A 26,508-nucleotide genomic window follows, 5' to 3' on the forward strand; every position below is an offset into this window, starting at 1 on the left:
AAAAACAGCTGCCACGCCACTGAACTGTTCACATGGTCTTTTTTGTTTTCAGTTGTAACAAAATGATATTTCTCTGTCTCACTAGGATGTTCTATGTATGTGTCCTGTTCCCTTTTCAAAAACCCTTTTTGAATTTCGGCGTGATTCTCTCCAGTAGCACTCTCTCTGGTATTTCAGGAAAAAGGGAATCTATTCATAATTTCATTTCCTGTTGCTTATTGTTTCTGTGCATGCTGCTGCATTTTCATAGCCCCTGTTTATACGGTCCCATTTTTTTGAAGGTTTTGTTTTTATTTATGGTTTACCTTCATATGTTCTTTTTCCTGTCTTTTGCACCTTCCTCTTTATTTCTGTCCCCAATCATCTGAAAGTTTGCTAAAGAGTGGGTAAGTGTGTCCTACATTTTGTTTTCTTTTCTTCCAAGTTCCTGTTGTAGAATGTGACTGTTCCATTGAAAAATAAAAAAAGCAAACACTGAGCAGCTCAAACTAGCGAGAAACTTTTGTCGATGCTAAGGGACCAACGTCTCACACTTCTAATTGCCCCTCACGCTCCTTTGTTCCCTAAAGCATAATTTAGTATTTATAGCAGATCTGTCTATTCTAATGCTTTTTTGTTTTGTTTTGGTTTTTTTTTTTAATTTGAGATTTCTTTTTGGTTGTATATTAACATTTTAAAATAGCATTAACGCAAACGAGTGGAAATAAATACAGTGACTAAGATCAGCACTTTCAATGTTTTATTTAATGTGGGGGAGAGGGAATGTGGAAGAAAACCATCGTATCTTAAATATTTTGTCTGTTCTTGGCAAAACAAAAGAATACGCCATAGTGTTTGTTTAGTCACAAAAAGACTTTATTTTTAAAAAGGAAGTGTGTTTGTTACAAATTAGCTGAAAATGTTCCTATCTTCCTTGAAATCACACCCATGTGTGATCATCTCAGAACAAAGTAAGTTTGATCTGGTCAGTATTTGGGTGGGGGTTTGGGGGGGGGAACTCTGGTTCTGTGTAGAAAGTGACGTGGATGTTTTGTTGGTGTCAATCTTTTCTATGAGTTGGCATTGACCATAGGCCCCAGCATGATCTAACTGGAGGGGCCCCAGTGCTGCACTTGCCATCTTTTGCATGACTCAGAACACCCATGTCTCAATCATTTTTACACTTGATCATAAAGGCCCCAATTCAATCAAGTGCATCACAAGCACATGAATTGGAATGCTACATATTTAGCTAATTTCCTTTCCAAAAGTGGATTCTAAACCCTAAATCCTGCTTCCAGTCGTTCATACTCAACGGCTTCACATACTGAAGCCTGTCTGCTTTGATGTCACTCATCTATAGGTTTCCTCTGACTGACAACAGCTTTGCTCTGCACCCCAAAACAGCTGCCATTGTGCTAGCCAGCGTGAGCTGTACTTCAAGTTTATTATTTCAGCCTTAAAGAATGAGCATCTTACCCATAACTGTAAACAACAGATGTAATTTGCTCTTTTACCGCTGGCGCTCCCTTATTTTCATGATTTACGTATAGCAAAGAGATGCTAGACGTTATCCTGCATGCATTTGATTCTCCTTAATGTTGGCTCAGCTGCATGCATGGGATCAAAATTAGGATTTGACCAACATTCACAAAATCCTGTCAGAGGCTCCTTAGTAAAAGGCATTGTGTATACGTTAATTCATTACTGGCCACTACATTAGAACACATGTTAATCAACATTTTAATACCATAGTCAATATCTACAGTAAAAGAAAATAGCCATGTGTATTGCAATTGATGTATGCTAATAATATTTTACTTCCATTCTTCTTCCATCCTTAGCACCAGTACCATTCAAAAATAGATGAACTAATTGAAGAAACCGTCAAAGAAATGATAACACTCCTTGTAGCAAAGGTAACTTTCAACTTTAGATGCAATGATTCGTGGTTAATATTACCCTTTGAAGGGAATGCATTCCCATAAAAATGTGACACATTAAGTCATTTAGGTGGTTTGTTGTTTGTCATAGGAGAAATCATACATCACTTAGCCTTGATAGACTGAATGTCTCATGGTTGTAATCTATATAAAAAGGTATTCAACCTACAGCTTATGGGTCATGATATAGATGTAACTTGTATTTTTATAACTTGATTACATCTTCAAGATTGCTGGTTATTTGTTCTTCACTGGTCTTGACAGCCTTAGAACTCTGAGATTACTGTGGAAAATATGACCTCTGAGTTGACTTCCCTTCTCTTCAGGTCTTCTCCTAAACTTCCCAGCATACATAGCTGCATAGTTCCTTTTCTCCAACCCAAGCTACCCCTTTTCTTCACCTTCCCACTTCAACAGCCATTGAATTTTCCATATAAATCCATAAAAATCCCTTCAGGTCCCCAAAATCATTAAATGGCAGCTTGATCCAATTACCATGTTTGATGGAAACAAGATTCACAGCCCAGATAGTGAAGCAAGACCTTTTAAAGTTCTAGCAGAAGCTTCATTTGGGATTCTTTTCCAAGTATTCTAGTTCTTTAGGCAGTGTTGCTGACTTACCTTTACTGTATTCACTTTTACTTTCAGTATTTCTATATTTGCATTCTGTAGTTGTAAGATCACTTTTCAAAAACTTTAGCAAAAATATTTGCTTGTTAAGGAAGTTTTCTTTTCCTACTGCTCCCTTTAAGCAAGACAGGGAAAAAAAAATCACTCCCATAAGAAGACGTTCATCACTTCAGACATTCATTAATCATACAGCCACTTAGACTGATACAATCAGCCATAAAAAGCAGTAGCAATTATGAGGCACCCAGAGTCATATATTTGAGATGGGCGGTTATATAAATTGAAATAATAAATAAATAAATTTGACAACTGATAGATCTTACCTCTCTGGACATCTCATTCATGTCCTCAAGATCTACTAGTGGCTTTCAGAACATTATTGGTGACTTTTAAGGCTTAGTAAGTATTTTTATGCCTTTTTATTGATTGGATTTAGAGTGCATATTTTAGTGTATTGCATATTATGTATATTTTATTGGTTTTGACCATTTTGTGACATCTATATTATCTTTGTTCCTGTTACTTATTCATTTCCAATTACTTGTAAATTCCATCAGTCATTTCATCCTGCCACAAAAGGAAATGGGCAGGATGCAAATGCTAAGATATACTAAACAAAACATTCTTTATATTCCTTGTGAACCTTTCATACATTTATTAAAGCCATCAAAAGATGGATGCTTGGTGACCAGCCCCTTAATTCAGACCTTGACATTTCCCAAGTCTATCACATTAATATGTGTTTATAAACTCTGGCATTACACTGGAACAATGTGGCTGTTCTTAATGGAAGTCATTTGGGAGGAAAAGCTAAAAAGTTCTAGGAACTCAACATATACAAGGCTACTACAACCACTTCTAGGGCAAAAAGCAGTTGGTACACAGGTAATCCCCAGGTTAAGAATGCCCACTTTAAGTACAACCCATAGTTGGTCCAGCCAGAAAAATCTGCAGTAGCTGAACATGCTCTCAAGCACACTGGACACAAAATCCTATTTGAAAACACAGAGATACTGGACAACACCAACAGCCACTATACCAGGCTATACCGGGAAGTCATTGAGATTCACAAACACCAGCACAGCTTCAATAAAAAAGAGGAGAGTCTAAAAATCAACAAAACCTGGCTACCAATCCTGAAAAATACAGCCTGCAAAAGGTCAATGAACTCAGCTCAACCACCAGGACGTGTGAACAGTTCACACAATGAACATACTAATCACCCCCAGCAGCCACTCGTTAACAACTCCATAGAAGAAAAAACCCTGCCTAATCCCCAGGAAGATACACACATATTCAGACACCAAAACAAGCAGCCACTCGTTAACCCAAACCCCCACCCCCCACACACACCCCACACACACCCTAGCCCCCCCACCCCCCACCCCTTCAGATCTCTATAGATACCCACAAAAGGGTCACATCATCCTGGGCACAGAGAGGACTGCTCCTGTCTGTGCTCCTGCTCTCTGAAGATGCCAGTCACAGATGCTGGCGAAACGTTAGGAAACAAAACTTCCAGAACACGGCCACACAGCCCGGAAGACCCACACCAGCCATGTTATTGTTTTGTTTATAAGTATTGATTTCATAAACTAATAGATATTACAAATGTCCCACATTGTCTTCTGCAAAGTCTGTTTGTAGTTCCAGTTCATCTATGTGTACTTGAATTAAAGCTATTGGGCTCAAAAAGAACAGGGCAGACTGTCTTTTTTTTCTTTTTTATGAAGTCATTCCATGATATGGAACTATTATTTAAGGTCAATTAAATAGTTGTAGGCAACAACAGAATGCCTATTATTATTATGCCAGATTATGCCAGAATAACCAATAAATTCCTATAATAAACACATCTTGGCTTCTCTCACTTTTGCAACTGATTACTCTTTACTAATTAGAGAATTTTTTAATCTAGGTGTGTCAGTTAACATTTGAGCAATTTAGAAGACTGAGGATAGAGTTATAAAATCCCACTTACACCAATAGACTGCTGGCTTGCTCAGTTGTCATGATTTGATGAAGAAGGGCTTCTAGTTTGGGATTTATTTCTTTTCTCTGTGCTTGAAATTTTCTTTTTTCAGTTTGTCACCATCCTGGAAGGAGTGCTGGCCAAGCTATCAAGATATGATGAAGGGACATTGTTTTCTTCTTTCCTCTCATTTACTGTAAGTTGGTTTGCTAACACTTGGAGTTGGAATAATTTGGAGTATCCTGACAATCTTTCATTGTTATTCCCTGAAATATTTATGAATATGTAGGGACCTAAATGGTGCTTAGAAAGCAAGAATTAGCAGATTGTTGGAGGTCAGCACTTGGCTTCAAGTATTTCTGATTGCCTGATTAAAAAAAAGTGGGGGACAAGAAGGGATAGCCTCTATTACCCAGGGTCAGTTCATGATATTTTTCTGCCCAAAACAAAGAACTATGTGACATTCCCTACCTATTCAAGTTACACAATCGAACTGGAATAGAAGCTGATGAGAAGGCATCTTCCATATTTGAGACACTTTACTGGCTCAGGCGAGAACATGTAGCGTATGCCATTGACTCACCAACTAGAGGAGAACACTTAGGGAGCTCAGGTGAAGTAGCTTGGAGGGTAGTCACTATTGATCCCCAACAGCTACCACCTGAAGTGGGTGCCTCATGGTAGAGCCTGCCCTGCTTATTAATGCTGCCTGATAAAAGGGAGGGGGGGTTATAGCTGGCAAAAATATTTGGAGAGTATTTGTGACTTGGAGAAGTTGAAAGACTAGGTAGAGGAGGATCCGGGATGGGAAAGGAAGTAGAAAGCAAGAAGAACTGTTTAAGAGTCATTGGGGAAAGACAGCTAGGAGCAAACAACAAAGCTCATAGAGCACCAAGAATTCGAGAGAGCTGTGAATGGGACTTTATGTGGTGTATGGGATACAGTTGGTTTGTGTACTTTGGGTCTGTATGAGTCTGTGTTTAGGGACATGATCATAAGAGGGGAAGGAAGGAAGGAAGGAAGGAAGGAAGGAAGGAAGGAAGGAAGGAAGGAAGGAAGGAAGGAAGGAAGGAAGGAAGGAAGGAAGGAAGGAAGGAAGGAAGGAAAAATTATAAGAGTTGATCCAGCGCTACTGAAAGGCACTAAGTTGGGAAAGGTGTAATAGAGTCTTTATTTTATCTTGTTACATATTAATTCATCTGGAGTCTTTATGAATTGCCTTTCAAGCAATTTTCAAGCTGCTTTAAAATATAGCTAAAATAGAAATCAAGATGAAAAATAAAATATAACTCCATTAAATCTGGTAAAACCAACATTTGTTCATTGGTGAATACTATCACAGAGAATTTTGCAGGGAGGAAAAATAGAGCCGAATAAGCTCACTGAAACTTATTTCAAATTAATCAAGCTATTATCTCAGAACTTCTGCCCCAAAAAGGGGAAATTGCAGCTAAATTTTTGAAACTAATCCAGGCGGTCTTGGGAAAAGCATCTGCTGCCATTTCCCTCCCTGCATGCCAGCTAAGTTTGATTAAGAGAATAAAATGATGATTGAACATTTTCTTTCTTAAGTCCAAGGAAAAGAGTTGGGTCCAATTTCCACTCATGCTCAAGAGGTACATCTTGCACGCCCATCCTCAGCTTCTTTGTTACTCTGTTCTGTTCTGTGGCACAAAGAAATAAAAATATCAACATCAAAACAGGAATGTATATTCTGCCACAGTTACTAGAAGCACCCAGTGCTGCATTTCACATAATCATGAAACCACATAATATAATTAGTAGACATTTCCACAGAACTAAAAACAACAAAGAATGCAGCTGACAGGAAAAGATATTACTGCTTAAAATTAGCAGTACCAAATGAGACATTATCCACTCATTGAGATGAAAGTATCTTTGTGTGCTGGGGAAAGGAACACTAAGAAAGAGCCTAATAAATTTCAGTCAGCAATTTCTTTTCTCCAGTTTCAACTTCTGATTTCAATCTGAGTTAGGAAATAATGTGTTGGCTTGTTAAGCTTGCTTTTTCTTTGAGACAACTAGCAGGAAAGGATATAGAAGTGCTGCTTTTGAGGATCTGGAATTAACAGCATCAGCTCTATGAGACCATTTTCTCTGGATCCAGTTTCTTCCTCTCTGGTATCACACAGTATTGTCTGAACAGTGAGGAATGGATGTCCCAGTGTACTGCACTGGGTCAACGGAATTTGGAGAACATCCAGCTAGTTCTTAATTCAGAGAGATAGTCCTAAAACCCAGGATGCTTTGATCTTCAGTGATCAACAAAGCAAATACATATTACTGTGAGTTGCACAGCCTGAATTTATTTATTTTCATTTATTTATTATTAAATTTATATGTTGCCCATCTCCCCCAGAGACTTGACTTAACTTTCTGCAGTGATTATGAAGAGTTTTGTTTTGTTTTTTAGCTTATATGTAATGCCAAACCAAGAACTCAAAACACTGCTGGCAGACATGCCTTTAGAAGTTGTGAGTTGAAGAGAAAATGCTCAAAAATTCCCCTTGCTCTTGTCATATGCAAGTTCCTGATTCCCTAGTCACTGAAAATCACTCTGTTTTGGAGGAAGTTGTATCCCATATCTTCAGTACGGAAATAACATCATTGACCAACATGGATTGGAGGTCTATCAACAGCACGTGCATTACTCTTCTTATCATGGACCATCAAGAGTAAGCTGAAAAAGATATTGAGTGTTGCTGTGCTTGTGCTCAAAGATACCATCAGTAAACTCAAACAATCAAAAGTAAAATAGTCCTACAGCTTCCTTGTCAAATTTCAGTCCACAAAAAGGAATTCTGCTTACAGCAGTTCCTTGAATGCATCTTTGAGCTTTATTCCTTGGAGGACATAGATACAAATTAGAGTTCAAAAGGATACACAATCACACAAATGCGGATAGATGTTTACCTCTATAGATGTTTACCTCTATAAGGTAAACAATATGAAAAATTTACAAGACATGGTAACTCTTTTACCATGTTTTCTCTCACAAAGTTTGACCCTTCCTATTACAGTTAAAATCATTCAAAAGAAACTAGGAGAGACCAGTCACTGTTTCAGCAACCCAGAATGGCTGGAATATTCTGCAAAAAACCCTAGGCATCAAGTTTTATTGGCACCATGATGAACTTACACCTGAATTAGTGGTTGAATTAGGACTAAGAGTCATCATGCCATCCAAGCTGACATCTTAAATGTTGGAGTGTTGGAGGTGTTACATGGTGGACATCTTGGAATAGTAAAGATGAAGACACTCGCTTGTAGTTTTGTTTGATTAGTTATGATTGCTGATGACTGGTGTATATTGTTCTTCTGGTTGGCCAGGATCCTTTTTACTCATATTTTTGTATATCATCTTTCTTTTTTATATGTCCAGGGATTCGGGCAGCCTCAAAACTGATTAAATTAATAAATAACCAAACAGCTTGCAATGAATTCCTCTGATTGTCAACATTTTCCAAAGATGCCACAAAACAGCATCCAGTGGAAATGGCCTGCCTTGTCATAGCAAAGACTTCATATAAACTTTGTAAGACCATTTAAGGGCACAACTTGCTTAATTGTTGTGGATGCATGTTCAGAGTAGCCAGATATATTTCCAATGACTTCAGCAACAGCCACACTTATTATAGATGTATTGCAATAACTGCCTGTGAGAACAGCTGCTCCAGAACAATTGGTGACAATATAATTTACACAATAATTTGTAACTGAACAGTTCAGATACTTCTGAAAAGCAATGAAATCTGACATATAACATCAGCAGAGTATTAGCCAGCTATAAACAGATTGACTGAAAGATTGTTCAGATTTTCAAGACATTTTCAAGAATGCTTTGCAACCAATGTCTAGAGAAAATGTACTGAATCAAAAGCTTTCAAACTTTCTGTTCTTTCTATTGCAACACAGTGTATCCAACAACACATGAAACACTAACAATGTTGCTTAAGTTGTAACTTACATTCCAGGTTGTACCTTCTAAAACCTAATTCAAGAGGAAGCATTCAAGACAAACAGCTGGGGCAAGTTAAGCAATCCTCTCATGCTGAAACATGGCACTTCTCTATCATACTAGCAAAAGATTATAAAGGGGAGCCTATGTGGGCAACCAGAATGAACAAAGAAAGAACTGGTCTTCTCTCTTGTATCATAGAAATTGCTCCTGATAATATGTGGAGGCACACACTGACCAGCTGGAGATAAGAAATAAGAAGTTGGTTGGAGAATCAATTGTAATTCCTACCTCTAGAGAGACACACAACTGTTGGTTGTTCCAGAGTCACCAATACCCTTGGACACACCAAGCATTCTCGCTTGTGGTTACAGACCTTACTCAATTTACATACAAAAACCACCATAGCACCTAGATTATATCTTGGCAGAGAAAGGTGTAGGGATTGAGTCATTCTTATTAAGTATGTCTGTGATCTAAGATAGTTGCTTAATTATCTTGACCTGCCTGTATATGTTGCAATTCTTCCAAATCCATTGGAGTTAGTTCTTGCAGAAGTTTCCGTAAAGTGAGCCACAGAAAACCCTACTCCTGAATCAAGCATCTTTTCTTTGACTGGTACAAAAGACACAATAGTAATAGTAGAAATAATAATAGCAATCAGTGTCATCATCATAGATCGCCAAGCCATCTCTTCTAGTGTCCAGTATCCTGGTTAGCCTAATATGGAAGTTAGAGACAATGTATGTGCCATAAGGTTTTCAGCTGTTACTTTATTTTGTATGTTGTGATAGGCACATATACCCCAAGTACTAAACAGTCATGTCCCAATGATCTTTCTAATCCTTTGTTTTGAACTTCAAGCTGGATGTTTCAGCACTTTTAGAAAGCATTTTAATAGAAGCAAAATATGTCTGCTGAATCACGTGAGTAGCAGCTTTAGCTTTAATTCACCAAATACAGTTTGAGTTTGTCTCCAGATGTTGTTCAACATTGAACACTAAAACACTAATTTTGGCAGATGAGGTTGCAAAGAATGAGACCACATCTGACAACACGAAGACTTTGTGCAAACCGCCATTCCAGTCTAGTTACTTTGTTAATAGGCCATACAAGTGTTGCTTCTACTGCAAGCACATTTTATAAATCAAAATGTAAATTTCAGTAAACAGGATCCCAAACCAGAGCTGAACACTGAGTAAGGTATTAGTTAATACATTTACATTAGACCATTGACCCCTGTTTGAGTTAGAACGGGTAGCTTGTTTTAATTCATAAAAGCAAAAGAAAAAAGGAGGATGAGAATGACTCATGTGGTCTTACAACTCTTTACCACCTGCTAAACTATGATTTAACAAATTGAGAATTGGATAACTGAAGGGTCCCCTGAATAAGAAGTTATTGAGAGACATCCCATATGCTAATGATATTATTCCTAAAGAAAGCTTAACATGTTAGCATAATTCTCTAGATGCTTATTATCTTTGAGAATAACCGGAAATAATGTTACCACAATCCATTCAGTCCTCCATTGTATAGGTAAATATATAATTCCATAAGGGAAAAGAAATGTAGTTAAAGTATTTAAAAAACAAAACAACACCTCAAAACAAGCAGCTTTCTACCAACTTCTTTTATCAAACATTGTTCAGTTTCTTAGAAAATGACATGTCACCAAGGGCTCTTATGACAAGCCGTTTTATCACCTAGTAGGATACCTTCATTTTCAATCCTTGCTGTGAAATCTATCTTAAAATTAATGCATCAGTTGTCCTAATAGCATTCGCACTAACCACATCATTATAAAGTACTTCTTGGTGTTTTTCTTCCCCCCCTTTCTGTATGAGACATCATTCCATATTTGGTTGGATAGCTGAAGTAGGATGCTCTCTACAGCCAGTAATGTTCCTTGGACCAGGCAGTCCAGTTATTAAATAGGTATCTTTACCTATGAAATGAATTGCACCAAGCTGATGACACCTGCCAAGGATCCATTTAATCTGAAGAGTCTTTTCTCTTTGAAGAGGGAAAAAAATGAATTCCTACATTAATTAAACCAGAGAATGCATTTTACCCTTGGGAGGCGTTACAGGCAATCTTATTTTTGTTCTGCACAAATTGTTGCCATAAACTGAGAAATTTCATGGGAAAAATCACATTGTTCCTGAAGTGCTGCAGCCCAGCCAAAAAATAATAAAAATAAAAATCACACAACACCCGGCATGTGGAAACTGCCATCTATCTAGCCAAAGTTTACACTGAAGAAAAACAAGCAGTTGTGGTTGATTGGTTGTGGTTGTGGTTGTTGTTGTCACTTTAAAACTTGTAGAGGAAATTGAGATGGGAATATAGAGTGCATACTGAATTAGTGCTGTATTTTATCTTTTACCTGCTGTATTTTATCTTTTATCTGTATTTATCATGACAAATATTCATTTCATTTTGCTGTTATTTCATTTCACGGTTCCTTCCTTCAGGGTTATTATTATATCCAATTTATAGTAGGTCCTGTCATTATTTTAACCAAAGAAAAAGTAGGACATTCTTCTGGCCACTACAATATCTAATAAGCACATTAATGACATAATTTAGCTAATCCTATTACTACTGATATCTAATATGTATTTAGGGTCAGGAAACTTCCACCAAGCCCACCAGTTTTACCTCCTTGGCCCCTTCCCCTCTCCTTTCCATTTGGTTGATGATATTTGCTGATGAATTGAGCAGTGTGGAAAGGGCAAAACATTGATTAGCCATTTAGTGAAAAACAGCTAAATAGGGTGAATGGAAATCTTGACTGCAGGATTTCTTATATACAGTACATACTATAATGGCATGTGGGAATGACCTTGGGAGACAGGTGGAAGAGCCGCAGATTAGGGAATGGTCAAATGGCAGATGAGTCCACAGAAGGAATGTGGGCATGGCAAACATCTCAGAAGGGACCCTCCCTAATTTCTTGGACTGTAAAGGCAAGGGGGGAGAGTTGTACTTTCAAACTTGCAAGATTCTGTTAATGTAACCTTACAATAAAGTTAGAGCTAGTACTTCTGGGTGTACTTCTTGTCTGGACTATTTCACAAGGCTGACATCAGTCTTGCAAATATGAAACTACATCGTTCCCACCCCACCTTTACAGTCCAAGAAACTAGGGAAGGTCCCTCCTGAGACATTTGCCACACCCACCCTTTTCTGTTTGTCTGACCGTTGTCTAGTCTGCAGTTCTTCCACCTGTCTCACAAGGACATTCCCATATACCCTTACGCATACATCTAAACACACTTATTCAAGCCTGCATACTCATTGACTGCATTCACACATGCAGTATTTTAAAACCATGGTTTGTTGAGTAAACCATAGTGGCCTAGTTGGCATCTAATGATAAACTATAATATCTGGGTTCATGCATCAGCAGGAAACAGCTGACTAGTCTGGAACAGGTGAATCAGAATCCACCACAGCCATACCCTCTACCCCACTCATTGGTTGATCCCCAGAGATTTATGGGAGAATTTTAATTTTATTCTGAGTTATAAATTCAACTGCTACGTGGTTTGAGAGCTATATGGTAGAGTCGGATATATCTAGGAAGGTCCATTCGATTTGCCCTGAGAGCCCGTTTAAATGTCCTACAGCTTTGGAATGTAAGATAGAGATTTTTCCAGATAAGAACTGAGATTGCCAAGCTCCCCTGAACAGGGATCTGATTGCGTGGTAGAGCCTATATTGTGATTGTGTTGATTGCTGTGGGCAGTTTTTTGTACCTCGGCTGATGATTGTATAGCGCAGTTTTTATATGGTTTTAATATTTGATTTGTATATTGTTTTTAATTGCTGTAAGCTGCCCAGAGTCATGTATTTGAGATAGGTGCTATATAAATTGAAATAAAAAATAAAAATAAAATAAAATAGACAAATATCCATGGTAGCTACAATGGTGTTTTTACAGAGATTGCCTATGGAGTTCAGTTTTCGCAGGAAGTCTGTGGTGTGTCTTGTGTAGCTGGGAGTGCTGGTAGTATAAGGTGGGAGCAGAGAGTCCATGAACGCTGATGTTCCAGTTGTGATGGTTCCAATACCTGAGACAATGGGCTGGCCCAGGCTGCCTGCTTTGTGTATTTTGGGAAGTAGATAGAATGGGTCTGGTCAATGCACCTGGGGTGATTCCATGTAGAGACAATCCTGTGTGTTTTTAGGAAATTCTTTCATCAGATTGCATAGTTATCTCTGACATGCTATTGTGGAATCTACTGATCTGAGAGAAATTGGTAGAATGTGGTATTGAAATGCCACAAAAACCTGTGTATATATGTGTGTATGTGTCTATGTGTGTATACACACACACTCATATAGATATAGAAATGTATACAGCACACAAACATCAAAGGATTCAAAGTGGTTTACAGTGAGATAGACAATGAAAAAATGCTAATAGCCCAAATTAAAAATCTATCAAGGCAGCCCTATCACTATTAGCACCCAAGTGTCCTGCAGAAAAAGACAATATTAAATGCCACTTTAAAAGCCAAAAAATTAAGGACAACACATGCCTTAGGAGACAGAATGTGGGAGGCAGCCACAGAAAAGGATGTGGGGTGGGGACCTCACCATCCCCTCTCTGAAGAAACACACAGGACTTAGTTTGAGTGGGAAAAGATCAGTGTTCTCCAAACTGGGTTTCCTCCAAGCTCCCAGAATTCCTCAGCCAGCTTTGCAAAGAATTCTGGGAGATGAAATCCACACATTGGGAGGACATACTGATTCAGAAAGGCTGACTCAAACAATGGCAACTCTGCAATACAACCTAAAGCTTTTTAAAGAGTTATTGTCTCTGTCTAATCAAATATGATTGCTTAATGATGGTGCGGTTCACATTAACTTATTTGCAAGTCCAAATAATAGAAATGAAGGCAGATTTTTCATCCTGAAGAATAAAAACAAAGACATCATACGTATATTTAAGCACCAGATTCAGTAATAAAAAGGACAACTAGAGCCAATCGCATACTTAGTTTTAATTGCATCAGTATTGACAGAGCTTAAGAATGCTGCAGTAATCTGCCAGCCTTATCTTCTGTTATAAAAGTACTGTCCCAGTGACACAGCTCTTTCAAGCCTATCATGCTGGATTCTAATCAGTTTGTCTTTATCAAGAAAATGAAGGGCTAGCCTCTGAACAAACTCGAAACAGGAAATAGAAAGGGTGGTAAATGACAAAATAAAAGCTAAATGCGCATACAGTGGAAGAACATTCCTGGTTCATACTTCCCTGAGATTTGCCCAACCAGATTTCAGGGGCTGCTTCAGCCTTAATTCCAAGGGTGCGGGGAGAGTTGGGAATTATCCTAGGGCAGAGCTGAATGATGCCCAAATATCCCCCTCCACAGGTGGCCCCTTGTGAGGTCCTGTATATGAACCATAAATAAGCTAGGGATGCTGATGGTTTACTGCTCATTCTTCTGCCCAGCAGCACTCTTACTCAAGATGTTCAATCTCATCTCCAGGCAGTGGTTAAGTCTTCCTGGCCTTTAGAGATGGGGGATTTCAACCTCCATGCACTGAGGATGGTGTCAGGACTGGCTCAGGATTTCCTGGCCTCCATCATAACATGGGTTAAGTTATCTAGACCTCTTCCAATTTGAGTTCAGGCATTGGCGTAGGATGAAAATTGCTTTGGCCCCTTTTGTAGATGTCCCGCTGATGTCCTCTTTTTTTTTGTCTTTTTTTAATCTGCGCTCAATCATTACCGACTCTGCAGTGACTGCTTGGACGAGTCCTTGCAGTTTTTAAGGCAAGGTGTTTCGGAAGTGGTTTGCCAGAGCCTCCTTCCTAGAGCAGAGCCCAGCTGGCGAGCGCAGGAGGCGGGGTTTCCGTTGCTTCGCGCCCTTTTTGGGCGAGCGCGGTTTCGCGCTTACTGGCAACTGCTCCCGACTCCTTTTTCCAAGGCGCTGCCAGCATTTTTCCTCCCATCGGAGTGAGAGTCCCCATTTATCTACTCACGTGAGTTTTTGAACTGTTGGGTTGACAGGAACTGGGGAGGAAACAGGAGCTCACCCTGTTAACGCGAAGGTTGGACTCGAACCACTGAAGCGTCGACCATTTCTGGCTGGCAACTTTCAGCGTCATTAAGCCGCTGCGCATGTCCTGAAACTTGGATGGAATAAGCCCATCCATGCCTTGAGTGATTTCTTTGTTGGTTTGATCAACTTATATAGCCATCCAGCTCACAGATTAAGACTCCGGGTGGCTAACATAGGGTTAACACAGAGAGATAAAAATATCCAAACAAAAACAAAACAACAGAAGAGTAAAGTATATCCAAGGCCAACCACAAGCATATTACCAACAAGTACAAAACAGGGTCATTGAACATTAATCTCTTCACAGCATTTGATATTATCAATTATGGTATCCTTTTGGATTGCCTGTGGGGTTTGAGAGCTGAAGGACTATTTTTCCATGGTTCTACTCCTTCCTGAATGGGTGGTTTCAATCACTGTTAATGGATATCATGTTGGATCTTTATGGATTCCAGTGTGAGGATCTCCCCTGTACTTTTCAATATCCATATGGAACTGCTGGGTAAGGTCAGTTCAAGATGAGGCATCATTATAATGATGATATCAGCTTTATATCACTGCTCCAGGCTGAGCTGGAGATTTAGTGGGAAAGGAAAGGAAAGGAAAGGAAAGGAAAGGAAAGGAAAGGAAAGGAAAGGAAAGGAAAGGAAAGGAAAGGAAAGGAAAGGAAAGGAAAGGAAAGGAAAGGAAAGGAAAGGAAAGGAAAGGAAAGGAAAGGAAAGGAAAGGAGCAGGGCATATTAGAATGTGTGAACCAGGCCACTTACAAATGGGGAACATGGAGGCCCTAGAATGTTGCTGAAATGCATATAATCAATGTGATTGCTACTTCGGGAAAAAGACAAGTTTTCCAGCAGAGAGAACTTATTTAGAAAATTACAAACATCTAGAATGGTCTATGGACTTTCCATGAATGTCTGAGGGTAAAGGAGAGACTATGACAGCAAACAACCTGCCTTAGAGCTTTTGGGAATCCACTGTTTATAAGAGTGCAGCCATCATTCTTCCTGCCGTCACCCAGTGAAGTCCTGCCATGGTTCTGTGCTCTTGCCCATACGGACTTGTACTGCTGGGCTTAATCTCAACCGCAGCACACGTATGGTTCTGTGTATCTCTTTCCTCACAGAACTGTGTCCATTTGTTCACTCAAACCATTGGTTTCAAACCATTATTCTTTCAACTTAAATGTATAATGTATTCATCGCCCAATGAGGTTTGTCTGTGAGAGTATTCAGGCACGTGTGTTGTCTTTAGACAGTTTTACCAGGAGTTTTAGAAATATTTAGAAGCAGGTGAATATTGTAGAACCCAAACAAGGATGATGTTCAGTGATGTATTCTAATTAAATGTATATTTGTTGCAGAAATTCACAGTCTTGCAGATGGGATGCTTGCTCTGGTACCCTTGTAAAAGGGTCTCTCTGTCCATCTGGAAACCATTCAGTTAGCTCTGTTTACTCAGAATTGCATGTAAATCTCCACCCCCATTTGGGTGCCAGCTGCAGAAATAGCCCAGTTGTATACGTTGCTCATCAAGAAAAGGAGCAGAAAAGGCTTTTGGCATTGTCAGTGCAAAAAAGGTACAAGTTAGCACAGGCAGGAAGGTGCATTAGAGGAAAAAGGCCATATATCTCAGGGCTCGTGGGATATTGGAAACATTTAAATGCCAAGTCCAATTCTCACATGCAACCAGATGCTCCGTATAATCATCCCAAATGTCTCATGGCATGCAATCACATGGAAGAATCTGATGTGTAAACCATCACTCACTACACTGATACTTGCTGCTGCTATTTTCACAATCACAGCTGCCCTTTTTGAAGCCACCATGCTCACAGAAATCCCAGTGTGGTAATGACAAGTAGAATTCTTTCACAACTGTTTTTCACATACTGTTTCTCAGTGTAATTTTGTGGGTGTTAAGGAGGAAAATAAAAAGCATCCAGTTTTCAGGTAGGAATCCCAGCTCAGAGAGCTGAAGTCCTGTGGAGTCCTTGGGGTTCTCTGAGCTTGGTTCTTTTCTTGCAAACGTTTCGTTACCCGGCTAGGTAACATCTTCAGTGCTAGAATGGGATGGGTTTGATCTCTATTTATATACTGTGGCATGCCCTGCCAGTATTGGTGGGGGTGGGGGTGGGGGTTTTGTTTTGTTTTATTTTTTCCCTCTGGTAGTTCTTTGATTAGGGTATTGTTTTCTGCTTGTATGTCTGGTGGTAATCTTGGTGTCAATCTCTGCTGAAATACTGTTTGTGCAACGTTGCACTGATTTAGATCTATTTAGTTGCTTAATTGAAAAACCAGTCCTGTGTTTAGGAAATAATCATGGTGCACCTTCCAAATTAAAGATGCAACATAGTCCACTGTAAATTTGTATAAAATCTGGAATGATTCTTAATGTTCCTGTGAGTCACACATAAGGATACTACATCTTTTTTGCAGCTTATCTGGAATATTGTAGAGTGTGGTGTTGTTTTTCAGGAGCTTTGATTCCCATTATAACAAATACTAGGCTAATGATCCACCTAACATTACAAAGGTCATATAATGAATTGGTGTGCTTTCATCCACTAAACTATCCTACGGTTGTTTTAAAGATGTGTTTAATGCATGTAGTGTTGTTCTATTTTTTCATCTGAATCATTTTTTTTCTTTAATTAACATTTATTTTTCAATATATCCTGAGTATGTGTCAAACACTGCAGGTGCCTTCAATTTGGTGGGATGTGGGCAACAGTTTATTGGCCTGCAAGGGGGTCTCTAAATTATAGATGCTAGTTTGCATGGAATAGAATGGGCATGCTTGGACTAAAACTGGCTCTGCATGCACTGGTGGCATACTGGCCAAAATGTGCCCGATCTGCTCAATATAGTCCCTACCACCAGCAGGGAATGCTGCATGTAGTGTAGGTATGACTAAGGCTGATAATTTAGCTCACACCTTTACATCTCACTAAAAAGCATTAAACTGAAGTCTTGATTGACTAAAGTGATGATAGCTGGCAGAGATGAATATCTTTGGGGCCCATCTAGTGATGACCATGGCATACGGAAGATTCTAATTTGTCATGCAAGAGAAATAAATGGTAAAGAGCATCAGGGAAGGGAAGGGAAGTCTGTGAAACTTACAGAAGGGGAAGAATATAATAGATCTAAAGGAAGGTTGCCTGACCATGTAGTTTGGTTGACGAACACATACAGGGAAATGGAGATATTGGTTTGATAATAAATACAAGGGCTAAAACATATCGCAGAAAGTATGAATTGGTGTCATCTAGGTTGTTGTAGGTATGTATGAAAGTAGGAATCCATTGATAGCTGCAAGCTGCACTTTGGTGAATGGAAGAACCACATGAGTTTTAGGAAAAAATGTACAACTTTCTGAACGAATGAGATCCAGAAATTATTCTCATAAATAACCTGAATGAATGGATGTGAACAAGACAAGACAATGCCCAAAAAAGTGATTGGGCCATTTAGAGACCCAATAATGAATGAGATTAGTGGCATTTAAGTATCTGCTTAGAAAGTGGTCAATTTGTTCTGAATGCGTGATTTAAGCATAAATCTCTTCATATGAGAGGATGAATTAAGCTGATGAAAGATTGAATTAAGGAGGGAAAAAGGTTGCTGACAGATTCTGACAGACCATGTTTTGCTAAAGTCAAGGGTAGATTTGAGAGAAAAATGGATATGGAAGACACAGTAGAACAGCTGCAGGAAAAGAAAGTATGAATCTTGCATGGACACAGTATTAGAAAATAGATCAATCTCCCAACAGAATAAATGGAAAATGGCTGTAAGAGGAAATGGAAGCTGTGTCCTAGAGAAAGTTCAGTTACATTAATTGGAAATATGAAAAATAACATTTGTTGAAATGATAAAGTAAAAGAGGATAAGGATGGCAAAAAAATGCATATCAGAGAATGATTACTGCAAAAAAAGAGGATAAGAAAAAGATACTGTATAATGTGTTTAGAGAAAAAAAGATAGTTGCAAAGGATGTCATCAAAACCAGCTACAATCACTTAAGAGACAAGCATGAAAATTCAGACCAATTTTGATTTATGTCAAGAGAAACATAAAAGTAACATGAATGTGGTGGGAATGGGTGCTTCAGAACTATATGTGGAAAAATAAAAAGAGATGGGATAAAAATGAATGGATGTGAATTGATCACAAAAGTAAGTGAACGGTATGATAGAATTACATTGAGGCAGTTTGATCATATCAAGAAAATTAATGAGAACTGAATTATGGAACAAATATATAAAAGCAGAGTGAATAGGCAGAGCGAAAAAGGAAGACTGAGAAAGTTGTGGTTGGATAAAGTGCAATGTATGCTACAGTGGTTAAAAGTAGTAGAAACAAGGTGGTTTGGAAGAATAGAAAGTATGGATGTCATGGGAGGTGTGGGCAAAGAGGGTAAACGAGAAAAAATTCATCATGGTGTCAACTTTGTCCGTTTTGTACTTGCATCACAATGTCATACACAAGTACATAAGAGGTGATGTCACAATGCACATTTCATCATTTTGATAAAATCTAAACTTGCTGCAGACGCTCATGATAGAAATACCTGGATAGAAATACCTGGAGAGGTATAGGTGTAAATAGGTGTTGGTGTAAACTAGATGCAACTGTATTTCCTTTTCTTCTCTAATGCCTTTATTTCTTCAATTTATGACTTCTTACTCCATTTCTGCACTTGGCACAAGGTTGCTTACCTCAAAAAGGAATACATGTTGGATATATATGTGTGTGTGTATGCCTGCCTGTCATATAAATTAAATTTGTCTAATAATCACTTGTTATTTTCTAACAATATTGCAAGTACCCTAATTTGTTTTCCTATATTGTTTTATAGTTTAAAAGTATCAACTTTAATCTAAAGTCTACTGTGTTTCTATTTTAGGTGAAAGCAGCTTCCAAATACGTGGATGTGCCTGTAAGCTTTATTTCAATATAGCACTCTTTTTCTTCCTCCCACCCTCTTTGTAATGGAAGTGATGCCTGTCTGCAATGATGACAGCAATTGGCTGTCATCTCAGTCGATGATGATAATGGGGCTTTCCATCAAAAGCTTAAGAGAGCTGATCCTTTTTGGATCTTTCTCGGTGATCTTTGGGAAGTCTGCCTTCATGGAACTCTATCAAATAAAACATGTGTTGAAAATAAATGTTATGCAGTGAAAACTATGGAACAAACATTGTGAAAATTCGCAATGTCTTCCATTATAATTATATAGCCAGAGTCACTTTGTAAATTATCTGCCCCAGATCACAAAACATGATTACTCCTCTTTGAGATGTGGAATGTAGGAATGGCTTTTAAGTATGAATTGGCAGCAACCTGACCTTTTTGCTGAACAGACACCTCAAGAAGGAGATCAGAGTAAGCAAAGCTTATAATAGAGCAGTCCTAGGGACTGCAGAAAATTCCTGCTAGATGATATAGGAGCTACCAACATCTTCAAATGGTAAAGGTTTCAAAGGCTGGTGTGAGAGGCAGGTATATATGGGATCAGCCTAGAGAAAAAGGCATGTGAGGTCAAAGAAGGAAAGAGGGAGGCAGTTCTGCATTTCTGATGGAGGAACATTACTATGTAAAAATCAAGGCAAAGGATAGGAATGCAGATGAGGAAATCCTCAAACTCCAAACAAGGAACGACAGCTCAATTAGTCTTTTAAAACCAGAAAAACTGGCACTAGATCAATTCTCCTTGTTATTACTGGGTACAAATCTGATGGGCCTCTTTCTTTACGAGGAGGATTCTTTTGGTCTGTGCCCTTTATTCCAGGAATGACCAATTGGAGAACCTCTAAAATACAGTAAAGTCTGACATTGTTTGAAATGAATGAGAGCTCTACACCAGAATCCAGACTACTATGCACTCAAATGTTTAAATTAATAGACAAGCAAACCTAGAATTAGCGGGCTGAAACATGCTTACTTATTTGATTATGTAGCAGTTTGTTTTGCTGCTCCACAACTTAATAGAAAATTATTATTGTTACTATTATTATTACTTTATTTTTATTTATTTATCAATCATATTTCTATCCCATCACTTTCAAAAGACTGTTGGCAGCTTGCATAGGATATAAAACCCAATGAAACATCCATGTTAGGAGATTCCATACAAACAATAACAATAGCACTTTAGTATTATTATTATTATTATAATTAATTTATGAACTGTTACAAAGCCGCAGTACAGATCAAAAGAAAGCATAAGAGTTACAAAATTCCATCCAATAAAGTTAATGCACAACTTAATCATCAATCCAGTAAATTGACAAGTAAACAAGACAAACACAACATCCATACAGATTGAAAGGAATGCACTACAATACTGCAGAGTCTATAATCAATCCAAAGCCAATGCAGCCTAAAAACTACCTATCTTAATGAGAATAGAATAAAATAAACTTTTTAAAGGCTGTCCAACTTTCCCAGAGGCAAAGCGGAAAAGGGAGCTGATTCCAAACTTGCTGGGCCAACTCCACAGCCTGGGGACTGAGACCTAGGGGAATGGAAACAAAAAGACAATGGTGCCTAGAGAGATCTGAGGAACAAGCAAGGTTGTATGGAGGAATAGGGCCAGACTGTAATGGTATGTGAGAAAGACCTTGGGAGACTGGGTGAAGAGATGCTGCCAAGGGAACGGTCAGATGAGAGACATCACAGCCCACAGCTGGATAGTGGGTGGGGCAGGAGGCTCAGAAGAGACCCTCCCTAGTTTCTCAGGCTGTGAAGGAGATGGATGGGGGAGAATTGTACTTTGATGTTGGCCTCATGGGGTAAACCAGTTAGGAATCACAACCAGTCAAGCTAATTCTACTTTATTGTAGAGCTACATTGACAGAATCTTGCAAGTCTGAAAATACAATCCCCCCCCCCCATCTCCTTTACAGGCTGAGAAACTAGGGAGGGTCTCTTCTGAGCCTCTTGCCCTACCCACTATCCAGCTGCAGGCTATGCTGTCTCTTATCTGACAGTTCCCTTGGCAGCATCTCTTCGCCCAGTCTCCCACATGCCATTACACAGATTGATCCTCTGAGGATTGTGACCGGAGGGCCCCAAGTACAAAGCCCATAGTTTGACCTGGGTTGTGCTCCAAATAGGGACCCAGTGAAGAGTCCTGCAATGTAACAAAACATAAGAACATATGACATACAATAATAAATTATCTTGAATGTGTTAACTGGTCATTTTAATGTTTATTTTTCTAAATGTTGAACAGCCTTTTAACTTTAAGGAGGAAATCATTTTTGAGGGGAAATGGTGGGTGGTAGATAAGTGATATTTACATCAAAGACCATCTTGAAGACCTTTCTGCAAAATAACTTTATTATTCCTTTTTTAAAAAGGTAAATGGTGCTGCAGCCCGTTATTTAGAGCTTGGATTAGAATGAAAAGAGTCCTCAAAGATCTCAGGCAAAGCACTCTGCATATCAGAAATTAACATTTAAATTAAGTTAAAGTGCAAGTTAAATTAAGTTTAAGTTGGAATCAGGGATTATGACTGTTAAAGCAGGAGACAATTGCAGGCGTTTGATTTTGAGGATTTACAGATAAGAGCCCCTGTTCTAAATTTTCGTTTCCAAATTGTGTACATATATCCATGTTTATTAAGATGTACACAGAAAGTAAAGATAAATTATATAGACAGTGGTTAGGTATGGAATTTCCTTCAATATATCTTTATGGAAAACAATACAGGAAAAAAGTTAAACATATTTTATATGCCTTTATTTTATTTTTTCACATGCCCTAAATGTTTTTTTTTAATTGTATAATATTACATATATGTTCATCCAAAATGTGTCCTGCTCATTCATAAAGTTCAGTGAGATCTTTCTGATATTGTCCTATTTTAGCCTCACAACCATCCTGTAGAGTAGAGTGAGCCAGAAGATGAAGATTCCTAGGGCCTCCACTGAATATTACGACAAAGCAAAGTTCAGCAGCCGTTTTCCTCTGCTTCAAACTCAACTCTCTTCCTACCGCAATGCATTGGTACTGGGCAGGGTACCTCTTGCAGAAAAAGTCATCTTAACAATTGCTTTTCATACAAGGAAGGAAACGAGGAAGGAGGAAAAAATACCTTAGCTGAGGCAGATTAAAATTGCATTTCCAATATTGTCATTTTTCTAAACCAGCCAAAGATTTTTTTAAAAAAAACATGACAATAAAGAGCTGTAAATTCTTCCTATGAGATCAGAAGTCCTCTCCTCCTTTATGTATATATACAAATGCAGAAATGTCATCCTTACAGAGGAAAACAAGAAGAAAGCAGCAGAGGATCTGAATTACCTAGTGGGAAACCAAAGGATGGTTTTCTATCTTGTTTCACTGGGAGATCATTACCTCCTTGGATTTACAGTATCTTTAGGTTAGCCGTGCCATTCCATTTCACCCTATGAATTGCCAGTATTATTAATGAGAAGCTATTCTCCCCCCCAACACACACACACGCACGCACGCACACACACTTAGCAGAAAGAAGCAAGCTGCAGCCAGAAAGATTTGGGCATTGAGATCTAGGCAAAAGCTTTGCTCTTATACCAACAAGCTAACTATCCTCTTGTCTAATTCTGGAAAGCTGGTTGTTTAGAAATAGATAGCTGCAGTAGTGATCTATTTTATTACATGATAACCTTGGTGCAATTCGCTCACTGGAAATTGCCTTGAAACATATCAGAATCATATTGTATATTGTTCTCATTGTTGGTTTTTTTTTTTTTTTAAATTAATACCTTGTCATTGTTTCAGTAGGTGTTAAAAATGTTACTGGCATCTCTAGAGCCAGTCATTGCCCTTTGCTTGATAATTGTATTTCTGTGTTTATACACACACACACACACACATGCACATGTGCATGGGCGCACACGCACACACAGACACACACCTTCCTACTGCTTCTCAAACTTCCTCATTTTCACCCAGGAAATGGGTGTTAACTAACTTCAATTTACAGTGGATGACAATCACATCTCATAGAGAAATGATACTTTGTGATCTGCAGTAAAAGACAGTAATAAAAGTAATGACACCCATTATTAAGAAACTTCCCATGTGCCACCAACATTTAAGATTTGTGTGGCAGCTTTTATAATGACTCTTATTTTAGCATTTTAATGGGTTTCCTTTGAGATAAGTTTGATTCCATTATATCAAAGTGTGTGAACTTACTTAGTGATTGTTTTCTCCCAAATTATTTCCACTCTTTGCTTCTGGTGAGCATAACACAAACTGTATCATAATCTTCACATATCTTGCAAGCTTTGTAAATTCAAGTTTAGGGGAATTTGTACGTTACAGCCACACGGGAACAGTAGGAGATTAACGGAGCAGTTTTATACTTGCTTACTCAAAAGGAAATCTTGCCCACATGTAAGGTTGCAGATTCATTAGAAATACATTTAGGGTACAGTCCAACCCAAATTAGCTAGAATTAAAGGTTTGTTATCTTTAATGGGTTAAAGCTAGGTATCTCATTTCCATCAGCAACAATAAACTGGCAACCTATATTTATCACTTGACTGCAGTTTTTGACAGGTAGAAAATAGATTTTGAAAAGATTAAAATACAAAGATTACCCCAAATGATTTTTTCTGTTTAAATATATGGGTTTGATTGGGTATTCAAAGATTAAAAAAATACATATTTCAAGAACCTTTGGAACGTTAGGTCAGAGTAGTTCTGAGGGTTCCCTTTTTATTATTGTAGTAGTGGGGATTTTCTTAGAGAAGATTATTCTAGAGAAGTAAGAGAAGAAGCCATATGGGTTGTTGTTGTGCTAATTAGGTCAAGAAGAGAAGGAAAGAGTGAGAAAGAGATCCAGATCTTGTGCTAGGCAAACCAGCACTTAGGTGCTTCAGCTACCTACTGTACATAGCCCAAAGATTTTGCTGATGTCCAAATAAGTCACAACTTGTCAACTAGAATAGGTTCCTCGGCCATAATGTGAAGGGAAATAGAAGAGGGAAAACTAGAGAGAACAATTCTCACCACTGAATAAACAGACTGTCTTGGAAAGATGCCATGTTCATGCTTCCTCCCTCCCTTTTTCCTTTTTAATTTCCTCTCCACCCCACTCTTTTTCTCCATACAGAAACCAGGGATGGACGTTGCTGATGCCTACGTGACCTTCGTTCGCCATTCTCAGGACATTCTGCGTGATAAGGTCAATGAGGAGATGTATATAGAAAGGTTATTTGATGTAAGTAAATGCCCCCTCCGTCTTGGAGATCCAAGACAGAGCACCTGCAAAATGTGACAAAATGAGACAGGAGGATAAGTCACATTTTGAGAGAAATGATTAATGATAGTATTTTTTTTCCTTTTTGTTGTTCTCTTTTTGTTTTTGAAGGAAATTTCTGTTACCTCTTCTTCTGATTGATATTCAACCTATCTGCTACCTGTCTGCTCTAATGCCTTACTCCAAGCCCCTTTGACTTACTTTCCCTCTGTTTAGATTTTAGAATAAGAGCACATTCAATCAATGCTTATCACTCTGTCATTAGAATGTATTAGTCATTTTTCTTAGCCTTCAAGTCTTGTTTTCAAATTGTGAGAGAAGGTGAATGCTCAAAAAAAGTGAATTTGTGATCTGATTTCAGGTAAAACCCGTTGCTGAAAGGCCAGCAACTTTAAAAATGATTTGACCAATTTTTTTTCAAAATTTAAAAATGAACATGAATTAGTAGTAGTAGTAGTAGTAGTAGTAGTAGTAGTAGTAGTAATATTCTTATTAATACAGACAGTTGTGTTTTTGAATACAGTTATATGGCTTTCAACTAAAACTTAGTTTGAAAATATTGGAAAGTTTCTGTATCCATTTTCCAACCTGAACATGTAAGGTTAATTTTGATATCAGATGCAATTCCAAATGTGGATAAATTGTGAAAGAGGACTGTAGCGCCCAGTTACTTTAAAGAATTAACTAAGATTTTATTTTAAAGAGGATGTCATGTATTTCACAGTTTCTTTGCCTTTCTGTTGCTTTTTTTTTCTCTAGAATACATTTTTTGCCCTGGCCGTAATTGTATAGCTAGCATTTCAACTTGCAGCAGGTGCTTCATATTCCTGTTCCAGTCACTTGTTAGGAATGCATGAGTCTGTGTGTTTGTGTGATTGTACAACAGCTTCCTTTGTTTTTGCTCTCCTGCCTCTCAGTGCCCTACGTGTCCTGTCTTCCCCTCTGTTCTGGTATCCCAGCTGGAACACCTTCAGATTTTTCTGGAGGTTTGTTTTACTTGTTCTCTTGCTTACATTGGATTGGAAAGCTTTTTGTCTCCCATGTTCATCATCCCAAACTTTATCAAATTCCTCTTTTGATTGATACTCATCTGTATTCCCATTTTCCTTCCCACCGAAGCCTCTTCCAACTGCATAATTCTCTTTGTTCACTCCTCCTTTCCCTGCAAGATTAAAATGGAACTTATCTCCCATGTCAAATGTTTTATCACATTATATCAAGTGGCATGAATTGGAGTCAAATAATCTTCCTGTGTATATCTACTAGCATGACCCATATCCACCGAGAATGCCTCATTCATGCATAAAGCCCTCCAGAGATTCCTTCCCTCTTAAGAGAATTTAAATGCAAGACGCAAATCACCTTTCCACTCGGCAGCCAGCGACAAACAGCCAGTCCTTTTCTCTCAGTTACAGATCTGCTAGCACTCTCCCCCTCACTGCAGAAATTCTTCAGTTAGCAATACATTTCCAGGGACTGTTCTTTTCAGTGGTAACTTTTGCATTGAACACTTTCCAGGGTGTATCCCAGCCAACTGCCCTGAACTTCTCAAAAGGAATAAGTGTCTGGAATGTTTCTGTTCAATTGGATCACAATCGATATTCATAATAAGTGCCTTGGACACCATTTATAGAGGAAAATAAAGGCTATTTAATAAATGTGT

At 38.4% G+C, this 26,508-nt stretch overlaps 1 protein-coding gene across 1 annotated transcript in view; it reads left to right on the plus strand.

The window, feature by feature from the left end:
- CADPS (calcium dependent secretion activator) overlaps positions 1 to 26,508 on the plus strand; it is a 402,311-nt gene that overhangs the window by 320,565 nt on the left and 55,238 nt on the right. The window contains exons 23-26 of the mRNA XM_088134415.1: positions 1,824 to 1,898; positions 4,637 to 4,720; positions 19,494 to 19,526; positions 24,699 to 24,806. Of these exons, the coding sequence (XP_087990541.1) occupies positions 1,824 to 1,898; positions 4,637 to 4,720; positions 19,494 to 19,526; positions 24,699 to 24,806 (300 nt within the window). The remainder of the gene's footprint in view (positions 1 to 1,823; positions 1,899 to 4,636; positions 4,721 to 19,493; positions 19,527 to 24,698; positions 24,807 to 26,508) is intronic.

This window comes from Python bivittatus, unplaced genomic scaffold, assembly GCF_059951505.1.
Source record: "Python bivittatus isolate LINGU-HERP-01145 unplaced genomic scaffold, Pbiv_v1 ctg000080_np1212, whole genome shotgun sequence".
NCBI classification, from domain to species: Eukaryota; Metazoa; Chordata; class Lepidosauria; order Squamata; family Pythonidae; genus Python; species Python bivittatus.